This window comes from Bos javanicus, chromosome 18, assembly GCF_032452875.1.
Source record: "Bos javanicus breed banteng chromosome 18, ARS-OSU_banteng_1.0, whole genome shotgun sequence".
Lineage (NCBI taxonomy): Eukaryota > Metazoa > Chordata > Mammalia > Artiodactyla > Bovidae > Bos > Bos javanicus.
Genome location: NC_083885.1, coordinates 43072663 through 43086632, shown reverse-complemented (window position 1 = coordinate 43086632; position 13970 = coordinate 43072663). Strand labels below are relative to the sequence as shown.

The window sequence follows — 13970 nt, the reverse complement described above, 5'->3', positions numbered from 1 at the left end:
AGTGATTCTGGAGCCCAGAAAAATAAAGTCAGCCACTGTTTCCCCATCTATTTGCCATGATGGGACCAGATGCCCTGATCTTCGTTTTTTGAATGCCGAGTTTTAAGCCAGCTTTTTCACTTTCATCAAGAGGCTCTTCAGTTCCTCTTCAGTTTCTGCCACAAAGGTGGTGTCATCTGCATGAGGTTATTGATATTTCTCCCAGCAATCTTGATTCCAGTTTGTGCTTCATCCAGCCTAGCATTTCTCATGATGTACTCTGCATATAAGTTAAATAAGCAGGGTGACAATATACAGCCTTGATGTAGTCCTTTCCCAATTTGGAACCAGCCCGTTTTTCCATGTCCGGTTCTAACTGTTGCTTCTTGACCTGCATACAGATTTCTCAGGAGGCAGGGAAGGTGGTCTGGTATTCCCATCTGTTGAAGAATTTTCCAGTTTGTTGTGATCTACACAGTCAAAGGCTTTGGTGTAGTCAATAAAGCATATGTTTTTCTGGAAGTCTCTTGGTTTTTCAATGATCCAACAGATGTTGGTAATTTGGTCTCTGGTTCCTCTGCATTTTCTAAATCCAGTTTGTACATCTGGAAGTTCTTGGTTCACGTACTGTTGAGGCCTTGGTTGGAGAATTCTGAGCATTATTTTGCTAGTGTGTGAGATGAGTGCAACTATGTGGTAGTTTGAACATTCTTTGGCATTGCCTTTCTTTGGGATTGGAATGATAACTGACCCTTTTCAGTCCTCTGGCCACTGCTGAGTTTCCCAAATTTGCTGGCATATTGAGTGCAGCACTTTCACAGCATCATCTTTTAGGACTTGAAATAGCTCAGCTGGAATTCCATCACCTCCACTAGCTTTGTTTGTAATGATGCTTCCTAAGGCCCACTTGACTTCACACTCTAGGATGTCTGGCTCAAGGTGAGTGATCACACCATTGGGATTATCTGGGTCATTAAGATCTTTTTTGTATAGTTCTTTTGTGTATTCTTGCCACCTTTTCTTAATATCTTTTGCTTCTGTTAGGTCCATATCATTTCTGTCTTTTATTGTGTCCATCTTTGCATGAAATGTTCCCTTGGTATCTCTAATTTTCTTGAAGAGATCTCTAGTCTTCCCCATTCTATTGTTTCCCTCTATTTCTTTGCATTGATCACTGAAGAAGACTTTCTTATCATACCTTGCTGTTCTTTGGAAATCTGCATTCAGATGGGCATATCTTTCCTTCTCCTTTGCCTTCAGCTTCTCTTCTTTTCTCAGTTATTTGTAAGCCCTCCTCAGACAACCATTTTGCCTTTTTGCATTTCTTTTTCTTGGGGACGATCTTGATCACTGCCTCCTGTACAATATTCATTGTTCTTCAAGCACTCTGTCTATCAGATCTAACCCCTTGAATCTATTTGTCACTTCCACTGAATAATCATTAGGGATTTGATTTAGGTCATATCACATTGACCTTCTTTGCTTCACTTAATAAAATTTTTTGTTTGAGACTTTCTTTCCCCCTTTTGCATTTATTAAGTCTTTATCCACACCTTTGGTCTAATCCCTCTAAGTAACTTTGTTCTGGGAGGATCTTATGCATATATGATGTGATTTGCTTTATGATCCAGAGTTTTTATTAGATGAGTAAAATCCATCGACACTTACTTAAACAAAAAGATCTGGATATAGTTGTGTTAATACATTTTGTGTGATGCTTTTTGCTGCTTTTCAGAACACATCCTTTGCTACATGATTTGTCTGCTTGTTTCTATGTGTGTGTGTGTGGTTGCATGTGTGTACATGTGTCTTTAACTTGGACGGTTTATGTTTTTGTTACGTTTCTTTATAACCTCAGAGAATAACTTCTTTACCTCTATGGACAGTATCTACTTACTTCCTATAAGGAGTAATAACAATCTTATTATGAGATTCATATTTCTCCTCTGCCAATTTTACTTGATATTTTTCTTGGAATGTTCTTTTATATATACTGTGTGTCTGTTTCTGGACATGATTTTTAGTTGAAACTTTTTGAATTCTAGCTATAAAAGATAAATCAGGATACCTCCACCATCTTTTACCTTCTCTTTCCAATTCCTCTTCTAACTTGTGCTATTATGTTATTATTACACTGTGGTGTGTTACTATTATAGAATAACATTATTACATGTTACTACATTGTTCATGGGCTTCCCCGGTGGCTCAGCTGGTAAAGAATCCACCTGCAATGCGGGAGACCTAGGTTCAATCCCTTGGTTTGGAAGATCCCCTGGAGAAGGAAAGGGCCACTCCAGTATTCTGGTCTGGAGAATTCCATGGATTGTATACTTCATAGCGTCATAAAGAGTCAGACATGACTGAGTGACTTTCAATTCGTTCACATTGTTCACATATGTTTTGTTCTGTAACTATTTAGTCTTAGTCCTAGAGTTAAATAAATTTGAACTTCGCTGACAATTTTTCTGTCACTGTTTTGCCTTTTATCTCTTGACAGGATAAAGTTTTTCCTCTACCAACTTCTCCAAGTGTTGTTAAAAATACATGTTTCTCAGAGTCAAAAAAATGTGTATGGTGCTTCATATATGGTGGAGTAATTGGGTTAGAATATGCAAACCCCTTTCTTAGACATCATTCGTGGTCTTGGAGCACTAGGTGTGACTATGGAAAACGTGGAAGCCAGGCTGACCTTTGTCTCCTATTATACGCAACTTGATGTTTTTGTCTGGATGACCAAAAGTTCTTTACTACTCAAGTACAGCAACTTCATAACTACAACTTGCTAACGACTTTTCTAGGCCTAATCTTCCTGGGACCCACTGTGCCTGTTCAATTTGTAGATTCAAGTCTTCTTTTATTTTTGGAAAGTTTCCTTGAATTACACATTTAAACTTTTTTTCTTTTCCTGTTTCATGGTTTTGGTTCCTTTGGGACGCAAATTATGCAGTCTGGGTGCTGTTTTTCCTCAGCTGTCACTTCTCTTTAATATTTTAACTTTACTAATTTTATTTTGTGTAATCAGTCCCGTCCAACATTTCTCTGTGCTTTCTGCAGGTTCTGGCCTCCTGTAGTCATGATTTCTATTATATCTTTAAATATTCTATTTATTGACTACGTTCTGTCAGCTCAAGTTTCATTTCCTTTTGTCATCTTGCTACTTCTCTTTAAAGATGGTACATACCTTGCTATATTCCTAATCTGGATTCACCTTCTACAGTGGCAAACACTGCATTATGTTTGCTTTTCAGTGTGACAGGATTGGCTAGAACCTTCTTGTCTCTGCTGTAAAAGTTTTCTGGTGACTATTCTTCATGTGTCATTTGCTCTTGATTTTCTCTTTCCTTTTTTCTTGCAGTATCATTGTACAGATCCTGTACTAGCTCCTTTTTGAGTATTAAGTAATTTCTGAATGTGGCAAGTTCTTACCCAATCAGCTACACGTCAGAAGTTCATACAGGGGAGAGGCCTGGGTCATAACTTAGGCCTGCAAGAATTTTTCTGGTGCTTCAGAGTGGATTACAGAGTGCGGTTTTAGTCTTCTCCTCAGTTTACTGAATAGAGATTGGCAGCTGTGGGGCTGTTGAAAATGCAAGTTTTCTCTCTTTATCCTGGTCTTCCTAAACTTCTAAACTTTTATAAAAATGGCGTGTTTCTGTGATGCGTTTCAGCCTGTCTATCTTGTTTCTCTTTCACATCAGAGTGTCTCCAGGAAAGCTTCCGTCATTGCTCCTTACATCCAGTCCCATTAGCCACCACGTCCCCCAACCTAGGATATGCCAGTGAGTTTGGAGGACTAAACTTTGGCAGGTTTTTCTAAAATCTGCAGCTTTGAGATTCCTCTCTCAGCATCTTTCTACACTCCTAGGAGTTTCACTGAATTTGGCAGCCCTTCCTCATATACTGTGATTCCAGATTACAGGACTCTTTAGTTTCATCAAAGAAGGAATTTGACTATTTTTCATTTTCTCAATTGCTCTGAAGTAATTCTAAAAAAAAGGAAGAGAACTGACATCTTTATCCTGTCACTTTAAAATGAGAAGTAAGCAATTTTAGGGCTCTACCCACACAGTCAGAAACAATCTACCCCAAACTGGGGAGCAAGGAAACAGTGAAATGACCAAGGGTATAAAAATGCCAAAAAGATTAAATTATATAGCTATCATTATTTACATAATAATTGTTCATGAAAATATACAATTGTATATTGAAAAGCATATGATCATTATAAAAACTACCTATATTGAAGTCATAAATAAGTAAAATACATATACACATACAGAATGAAGAAGAATGGAAGGGAAAGTGAAAACTGTCTTCTGTTACAGGTAATGAATACCAAGTAATGTTTTTCATTGAAAAAGTTTTTGTTGCTATCACAGTATAGTTTGTGCAATTAAAAAAAATACACGTTCAAAAAACAAAAACAAACAAGACCATACAGATATTTACTTTAGTACCTACTGAACACAAATTGTTATAAACACAATTAACAGCTCCCCACTTGCCATTGCTAACCACGCACCAACCTTGAAGGCAAGCTCCGAAGGCTGCACCCTTCAGCTCTGGTTTCAACCAGATTCTTTGCGGCAGCGTGGTCCCCAGGCTACACCACTCCCTCACCCTTAGACGTTAACCCTGCTCCACAAGAGCACTGTCTACTCAGCACTGATGATGTGCGGGTCACTGTGAGGGCAGCACAGCAAGTAAGAGTATGGGCTTTAAATTCTCTTAGTTTGTTTTTTTTATAATATAGAGCAGGAAAAAAAAAAAAAACAACCATGGTTGCATTTAAAGGACAAGTTAGAGTTAAAATGCTTGGGCTTTGGAAACAGCCAGATTAAATAAAATACGTGTAAAATGCACCTAAAACAAGGTCAAGCACATAGCAGACATTCAATTAAGGTTATTTGAAAAAAGCTCTTATACTCTGAAAATGACTTTCTAATTAAAAAAATATGCTACGAAAGGATACTACATACACATGTTCTAGGACCATTTAAACCAACATTTTCTCCTTTTCAGCTCTCCAGTTTCTCTGTTCCAGAGTTTCCCACATATTAAATACTAACATTGTTATGATCACTTAAAAAAATTACTTTGAATGCATAAACTGAATGTGTGATTAGTCTATTTTATTAGCAATATCTGTACTCTCTGAATAATTACAACTAATTCAAGGTGTTCAAGAGATCAAAGTATTTTCATAAAAAAGCAGCCTAGTAATTTTGGTAAGTTATAACTCACAAATAAAAAAGAGGAAAACAGATTTACACGTCTCAAATATTTCCATAATCCTCCAAGATGAAGGTGATGAAATGGAGTAAATCTAGGTATAAACTCTGAAAATGAGCTTCTCTTTTGGCTAAGTAAATCACTGATCAATAATGGCTACAATTGTCATTGGTTTATTAACAGAGAATGTATACATACTTGAAAATTAAAGTTCAACTTAAGTAAATTTGAAGCTTAGTCCCTGTGCTGCACTAGCCGCATTTCCAGTGTTCCGCCGCTACCCCTGGCTGGCGGCTGCTGTACTGGACAGGGCAAGCTGAGATCACTGCCTTCCGTGCAGAGTTCTGGAGATTGCTGGGTTTAGATGGGTCAAAGAGGAAAAATAAACCAATGCCTGAAATCTGGTTTGAGAAATGATTACAACATCTCAGGACTCCTCTTGTGACACAGGGGAGAAAAAGAGAGAGAGGTTGAATAGAGACCAAAAAAAAAAAGCATCAAGACTCTGGCCCAGTTTTAAGCTTGAGGGGCTGGGGGTGGTGGTTGACGGTGAGAAGGAGAAACCTGTCAGAGGATGGGCCTCTTTCACGGCTTCTCCCAGATGCCATGTGAGGCACAGCCAGAATCCAGCGTAGGGTCTCTTTTCTCACTCTACATACTCCCCAAACAATCTTGCCCACACAACCACAAGCTGGTAACACGAAAGTGTCTGTTTCCAACACAGATGGAATTCCTGCCTTCAGGTCCATAAATCCAGCTTCCTTTACTCTAGGTCTTTACTTGGATTGTTTTGAAAGTGACTCACAATGTATCCAAACCCAGACTCGTCATTTCTTGCCTCACTGACTCCTGTATAATAAAGAACTGGTTGCCCTTTGTTCCCTGTTCCCGCGGGCAGCCAACGAGCCCTGGAACTTCCCTGTGACAAGAGTATCTTTGTTACTCACGGTGGGCTCCTTGGCCCACATCTGATAGCTTGTGTTAACACGTGACTCAGGGTGGACCCCTAGACAGTTTTCGCTAAGGAGATGATTCAGGATGGGAGTTGGTCAAGCCAGAAAGTCCAGCCATATCATCAGAGGCTTGGGGCATTGAGCCAGCAGATATCAGACCAACATCTGGGGAGTGGAGAGGGGCTGGAGATTGAGTTCGACCTTGTGGTCAATGATTTAATTAATAATGCATACATAATGAAACCTCAGTAAAAACTCTCAACACCAGAGCTCAGGCAAGTTTTTCTGGCTGGCAATACTCTATATATTGCCATACAAGAACATAACAGTCATGTCCTGACTCTGGGAGATGGGACAATGGAGACTTTGAGTCTGGGGTTCTCCCAGGCTAGCCGGATGTGCCTCTCCCTTTGGCTGGCTCTGATTTGTATCCTAGTTCTATAATAAAATTGTAATGATAAGTACAGAGCTTCCCTGAGTTCTGTGTTACCTGAGTGAATGTATGGCCAGTTGGTCAGAAGTGAGAGTAGCTGGGGGACCCCCAAAGTTGTGATTGGTGTCTGACGTGAGAGGCTATTTTGGGGAGGACTGTGCCATCAACCTGTGAAGAGTGGCTTAACTCCAGGTCGTTAGTCAGGTGTTACTGTCTCCTCCAGACCTTCTCTTCTCATGGGGTTCATGATTACAGTGAATGAAGATCCACCCATCTATCCTTCTAATAGGAGAAAGGTCATCACTGATGATTCTTCCTCCTCAATCGTCCTCCACACAAACGATCAATCATTACATCCTTCTGACTCTTGTCTCTGTCCATTTCTCTCCAATTCCTGCCCACTCCACAAAGCCCTACATGACCTGGCCTTTTCCTCAGGCTTCTTGATGAGGGGGTATATTAGTAAGGCCACTTATCAGCTTTAAATTAAAGAACTAAACTTACATTTTAAAATTATGTGATCTCTTTCACCTGTTACCTTGCTATACAGTTCCTAGCATTTAATTTTGGCTTTACGCCCACAAAGGGGAAATTCCCTGCTTTATTCAAAATACTTGTGTTAAATAAGTTTTAAATTTCTTATCTCCAGGGAATCTATTTACAGGTACTCCATTTTAAAAAGACATAGGTGAGTAAAATTTTTCTTGACAAGAAAAACTACCAAGTGTCATTGAAGGATAAGAATTATTATTCTTTGGTACCATGATCATTTGTAAAAAGACACATACATAGATACTTGCTATACCTATAAAGTAATATGACAGGTTTAAAAAAATAAACATATTAGACATTATTCATAAAAATAAAACTTGTCATTCAAAGTAGTCTCCTTTGGAGACTCATTCCAATAATGGAACTGAAGCTCCAAATATTCTGGAAAACACTGGACACTGTCTTTATATTCTGCATAGATGCTTCTGAATATTCTCACAGACGATAAACTTTGCTTGTGAAAGTCAATTTACCTTCATCACCAACTAGTCATTAGAAGTCATGGTGGGAAATAAGGTCAAAGATCATGACATTTTTGGATGAAAAGCAAGCTATATTTGGACGAAAAACACTGGCAACATATAAGTCTCCTTTTAAGTGATATACTTGCTCGGAACCAAAGCCAAATTAAAGGATGTATAGAAATGTTGAGAGAGAGAGAAAGACAATAAGAAAACCGGTGTTTAAAGAATCACAGACCCTCCTGAAAATCTAATGACATTTATCTTTTGTATATACTTTTAGAAAGGTATACCACATCAAGGTCATCTATGGAGCCATATTAAAACTCCTTGGTTTAGAACAGTTGCTTTGGCTTTCTTTCTTTCTCCCCCTGCCCCCCCCCCACTTTTTTTCTATACCCAACAGAAAAAAATTATACTGTGACTGTATATGACTGTATATACATACATATAGTTAAAAGTTTCACAAATAATTATCAGTCTTACTATGTGACCATATTCTCTTATATCTGATTTCATTAAGAAAAATGTTACTTATGACCTACTACACCACTTTCACAATATACAGTTTGAAAAATACTGGTTTAGAGTAACTGATACATAATTGGAATAAATTAATGAAAATGGAAAAACTCATTTGACTATAAAACTTCTGATGTTATTTTAAATTAACAAAAGTCATTTTACTCTGCATCCAAGCATAAGAGCCTGAATTCTTTATGGCAAAATGAAACTGTCTTGGTCATACATCTAAATGGCTAACTAACTACTGGCGACCTTGATGGGTAAATCATACAATGTTCATACCTTAATATTAGAAAACCACAAGTCATTCTCATGTAAAGTGGCCAGGTAGACAGACGTAAGAAGCCCAATGCACAGGGCAACAGTTCCGCCAACTGTAAATGACAGAATCTTCCATAATCGTCTATTGGTACAACCTTTTAGAAAAAATAAAACAGATGAAAAACCAAATCAGTAAAGGATTTAGCAGTTAATAGTTCTATTTCAGACTGTCAAGCGTGCTAAGTTCCAGCTGCCTGTCATTGGAGAAGTTCTCCTTGTCCCCCGCAGACAGTTAGGGGCTCCTTTCTGTGATTCCACAGATCTTTCTATACTTTTATTATAGCTTTTCCCACCACTGTATCTAACTGTTCATTTCTCCATTTTGCCAACTAGAATGTGAACTTCATGAAGACAAGCACACTGTCTCATTCACCTTAAAACCTAGGACCCATGTTTGACCTACTTTAGCTAATAAGTTTCTTAAATGGAAGAATAAATGTGTTATAGTTAAAATATAAACAGTCTTTTATATGATCTACTTAAAATGTGTGGTTTATTCATTAAAAGCTACCCCAAAATTTGATTAAAATTTTAAAATCCATAGGAAAAAATCCATCACACTAAAGTTAAAGGGCGTATAAACTAGGAAACATAGTACATATAAGAAAGGTTAAGTATTCTTAATATAGTATACTTTCAAGATAATACAGCAATGAATATTCCAGTAGGAAATTGATTAACGATGAGAATAGGCAATGCACAAAAGAAAAAATGGCCAATAACATTAATAGAAAAAAAAAGGTTAGTATTATAGAAATGGAAATCAAAACAAAGAGCTATAACTTTACAATACTAGCTAATTTGATAGCTTAAAAATGCTTAGTATTCTGTTTTAGTGTGTACACACACACCAAAAAAGACATTTTAAAAACAATGCTGGTGTTAGAATAAATTGATACCTTTCTGCACTGCAACATGGCAACAGGAAGTAAAAGCCACTGACACAAGCATCCTATTTGAACAATAATTCTAAATCTAGGCATATGCCCTAAATAAATAGTTTTAAACAAAACATTTGGCCACGAGGATATTTATTACAATTCAGTTTGTAGAGGTAAAAGGTTAAAAATCATCTAAATATTAAATAAGAAATTAAAGAAATGATGCTATAGTTACACAGTGACTAAACACGGACAAAATTTTTAAAATACACTGACTGATGTATGTTCATATATATCATAATAAGAAAAAGATAGCAAGTTACACAACAGCATGTAGGATCTCAATTTTGCAAAACCACATCTGAATGCTTGTAGGTATATATGTACAGAGAACAACATGCAGATTGTGAGATAATCAAAGGGCCATAAGTGGTAATCTCAGGATTAGTGGGTTTCTGGGAATATCTGTTCCTTCCTTTTTGCTTTTGTTTTTTTCTGACAAATAATGCTTTGGTAGAATTAACAATTCTCAAAGCTATGTTTTAATTTAATGTTAGCAAAACTAAAATGGAGGAAATCTTGTTCAGGCTTCAGAAGCAGGACAGCAGGTCTCTGACCTGCTTCTGACCTTCCTGAACACTGCCTGGTGTTCAGTGCCTGATTCTGTGCCTGCCTGCAAGTATAGCAAGTCAGGTGGCACTTTAGACAAGAAAGGGAGTGCATCCTGAAATTTTTGGGGCCCCGGAGGTCTGGCCAGTTCCCCAGGGTCTAAGAAGTCTTGTGACTCACAAGGTAAAACAAACAGCATTATAAAAGTTAAAGAAAAACCAGAGCTGCATTTCTGTGTGCAAACTAATGATGATATCAGTTTGTGGCCTGGGATTATAAATGAAAGTGAAAAGTGGAAGTGAAAGTCGCTCAGTTGTGTCCGACTCTTTGCGACCCCATGGACTGTATAATCCATGGAATTCTCCAGGCCAGAATACTGGAGTGGGTAGCCTTTCCCTTCTCCAGGGGATCTTCCCAACCCAGGGATCCAACCCAGGTCTCCGGCATTGCAGGCAGATTCTTTACCAGCTAAGCCACCAGAGAAGCCCAAGAATACTAGAGTGGGGAGCCTATCCCTTCTCCAGGGGATCTTCCCAACTCAGGAATCGAACCGGGGTCTCCTGCATTGCAGGTGGATTCTCTGCCAACTGAGCTATGAGGGAAGCCCCAGTATTATAAGTGGGAGTCCTCCTAACTGCAATCTCAAATCTTGCCTGTTGGGTGAACACACCACCCAGGATCCTTCCCCAACTGAGAGTCCAGATTTGCTGTTAAGGAGGGACTGCCCAGCACTGTTTAAGTCTGGATGTTGGTCAGCCCAATTTGGTGATGTATGTGCTGTTACTTTTCTCTATTGTTTCCATTTATCTTCTTTTAATGACTGTATATTGAAATTAAGTCAATCCTCTATCAAATGCTGAAATTGTTTACTGTGTGTGACAAGTGTTTTCTTTTGTTAACGAATCCTTCCAACCTAAAATGAAAGTAAAACTTTTGGCAAAAATTTAAAAGGACAAACTTGAACTTGTATTTGTATAAGATTTTCACAGAGTACTCTGCATTATCTCAATTTGCTAACAGCCGAGTGGCATGACTGCTCAACTTTATAAAACTGCTACCCCCAAATTACTTTACTAGCTCTACCTGCGGAGAAGGCAATGGCACCCCACTCCAGTACTCTTGCCTGGAAAATCCCATGGATGGAGGAGCCTGGTGGGCTGCAGTCCATGGGGTCGCTAGAGTCGGACACGACTGAGCGACTTCACTTTCACTTTTCACTTTCATGCACTGGAGAAGGAAATGGCAGCCCACTCCAGTGTTCTTGCCTGGAGAATCCCAGGGACGGGGAAGCCTGGTGGGCTGCTGTCTATGGGGTCGCACAGAGTCAGACACGACTGAAGGGACTTAGCAGCTCTAGCTGCAGTCGACATAAACTCAGTCATATCCAAAATGGCTGACGGACATGGACTTTTTCATGCCTACTTTTAAAAATCCTGACATGCTTAGTCTTAGAAAGCAACTCAGAAAGCAAAAGGTTGGCAATTAATGTCATTTGATGCATGGTTTAGCAAAAGTCTTCAACACTGTATAAACAATTTACCAAATTCTGACCACTTCCCTCCCCACCCGCCAAAAGGGCAAAGAAAAAATATTCAGGAATTTGACTGAAAATAAAAAATTAAAAAATGTTTTGATTCATCTTTCAATACTTTAATGAATTGAGAAACTCATCCAAGGTAAGGCTGTCTACTGTGAGCAGCATACACACACCAGAAAAATAAGAACGAGACTAAAATCTGAACAGTGGGAAAAAGTATTACCCTGAAAGTCAAAAGATCAGGTTGGCATAATCATACTGAACAGACACCTGTGAATCAAAGGATTCTAAGCATAACTGTAAAATGAATATTATCAGATTGCAATCAAATCATCTGTAGAACCCTCAGGTAGTAGAACAAGTTTCTTCAACGATTAAGTCTCTCCAAATTTTGTTCCTGTTGGAGAGTGATTATTTCAATATGCAGACAAAAAAAAAAACAATCCAAAATGCTGCTTTAATTTAAATCACATACTAGATGGCAATTTATCTTCCAACTTCACATTTTCTTCTTGTGCCGTGTAATCCTCAGAAACTTCTGTGGTTTGTATTCCTTTTCTTTGCCTGATGGATATCATGGTGTCAAAGACTCACATGCATTGTTCTTCCAACCACTCCTACAAACAACACAGAAGTAAACCACCAGCCATGTGTGAGTACCCTCTCTAGCAAATACACCCTAGCGCTCATCTGTGTTTAGAGACTTTACCTGAGCCATTTTCCCATGCTTACCATGCCCTCCCATTTTCCCATCCAAACCTTAACTAGCATTCAAAGCTACTCTCAAGACACAACACAAATATTTCTTTAACACAACCACATTTATAAAGCGCCGGTTCTATGGCAGGCACTGCCAAGAGTTAGGAACACAGGTGAGCATCACAGACACACCCCGGCCCTTCTTCTAGGAAGTCTTTTCCTGGGATGCACCAACCCCTACTGATCCTTCCCCTTTCTGAGTTATAGCCTCATCATGCAATTTGTCACATAATTAGGTAGCTTCCTATCATTTTCTATAGTGCCATACCATGGAAATGGTATTAAGTATAAACTGTTCATTGTTGATAGCCTGATTTTGAAGAACTGAAATACTGTTTTGTCTCAGATATCTGGATTCTGATACCTGTGTTCCTTCAAACAATACACTCTGGAAGCTTTAGGAATATGACTGGGCGGTGATGGCAGCGGGGGTGTGCCAATCAGGGCAGCTGCTCCGCCAGGGAGCAACAGTGGGAGTGCCAGCAGGGAGCAGGAGCCTGGTTTGGAAGCAGCAAGTGGGAGGCGGGGGAGTGCTGGCAGTGAGTAAGCTGGCTACCGTCCCCCAGAACATCTTGCGTCTCTCCTCCGACGAATGAACAGCCTTAACTAATTATTTATCAACTATGACCGGCCGCCGGACATGATAGTTGGGGCAGTTTATTAATTCCTAAAAGTAAACAAGTTGCTCTATTGAAAAGAACACATCATCCAACATTATGCAATTCATTCATTCATTCAAACAAGCAAAAAAACCTGAGAGGCAAAACAGACTTCGGTGCAAACACGGAAAATGGAGAATCTGGAGCAACGAGACAGAAAAGGAGTGTCGGCAAAGTCGTACCTCCATAGATGAGCTTATCCCCAAGTTACCTCATCCTACAGTCATGCTCAGAAAGAGGCTCCGAGCGGAGTTGTAAAAAAATCCCACAACGGATACACTGTAACATGTTAGGACAGACGGCAACAAATATTTAAGTGTCAACTATGTGTGATAATTGCATGAATCCATGGAACAAAAGTTTCCCCACTAAATTACGAGCTACGCTATCTTAATGTTTGAAAAGGGAAACGACATCGGTGCTTTTTTCCTCCATTGCTTAGAAGGACCAGCGCGTACTGGACATCCGGGGCGCTGCAGGGCACGTTGTTCAGCTCACCTCCGCAGCCCAACCCTACAGTACCAGCCGTCCCCGCCGGCAGCCGAGGGGCCGGAGAAGTTCAGTAACTCGCCCGGACTCACCCAGGAAGTGGCGTGGCCGCCGAGGCCGGAGACCACCCAGGCCCTCCCTCCGCCCGCGTGGCCAAAGCAAGAAGTCGCCCAAGAAGGCGCCCCGCCCTCGGCAAACTTGCTCTCTCCAGAGTTGCTGCCCCCGGCCCCGCACGTCGGGTGGACAGGGGGCGACCCGTCCCAAATCGGGTGCCCCAAGACACCACGAGGGGCGGGGCCGCGCCCCCAGACTGCGCGACTGAGCGGGGCGGCCAGTGGGCTTTCGGTCTTTGCGGCTGATCCGGCCGAACACCACCAGGCAAAGGCGCAGCGCCAGCCACCCGCCCGCCCGCCGGACAGTCCCAGACCGCCGAAGCCTGGCGCCCAAGCGTCCCTTCGCGCCGCCCGCGGCCCGACACGCAACCACAAACCTGGAGCCTCAGCCGTCCTCGAGCGTGGCTCGGGACCGGGAAGGAAGGCGGCGGGCCGGCCGGGGGCGCAGAGGGTCGCGGGTGGGCGGC

At 40.5% G+C, this 13970-nt stretch overlaps 1 protein-coding gene across 1 annotated transcript in view; it reads right to left on the bottom strand.

Annotated features, from left to right (window-relative positions):
* DPY19L3 (dpy-19 like C-mannosyltransferase 3) overlaps positions 1–13970 on the bottom strand; it is a 74410-nt gene extending 60440 nt beyond the window's left edge. The window contains exons 1-3 of the mRNA XM_061387885.1: positions 13881–13970; positions 11959–12100; positions 8418–8551 (exon numbers count right to left, since the gene is read on the bottom strand). Coding sequence (XP_061243869.1) covers positions 8418–8551; positions 11959–12061 — 237 coding nt within the window. The 5' untranslated portion in view covers positions 12062–12100; positions 13881–13970. The remainder of the gene's footprint in view (positions 1–8417; positions 8552–11958; positions 12101–13880) is intronic.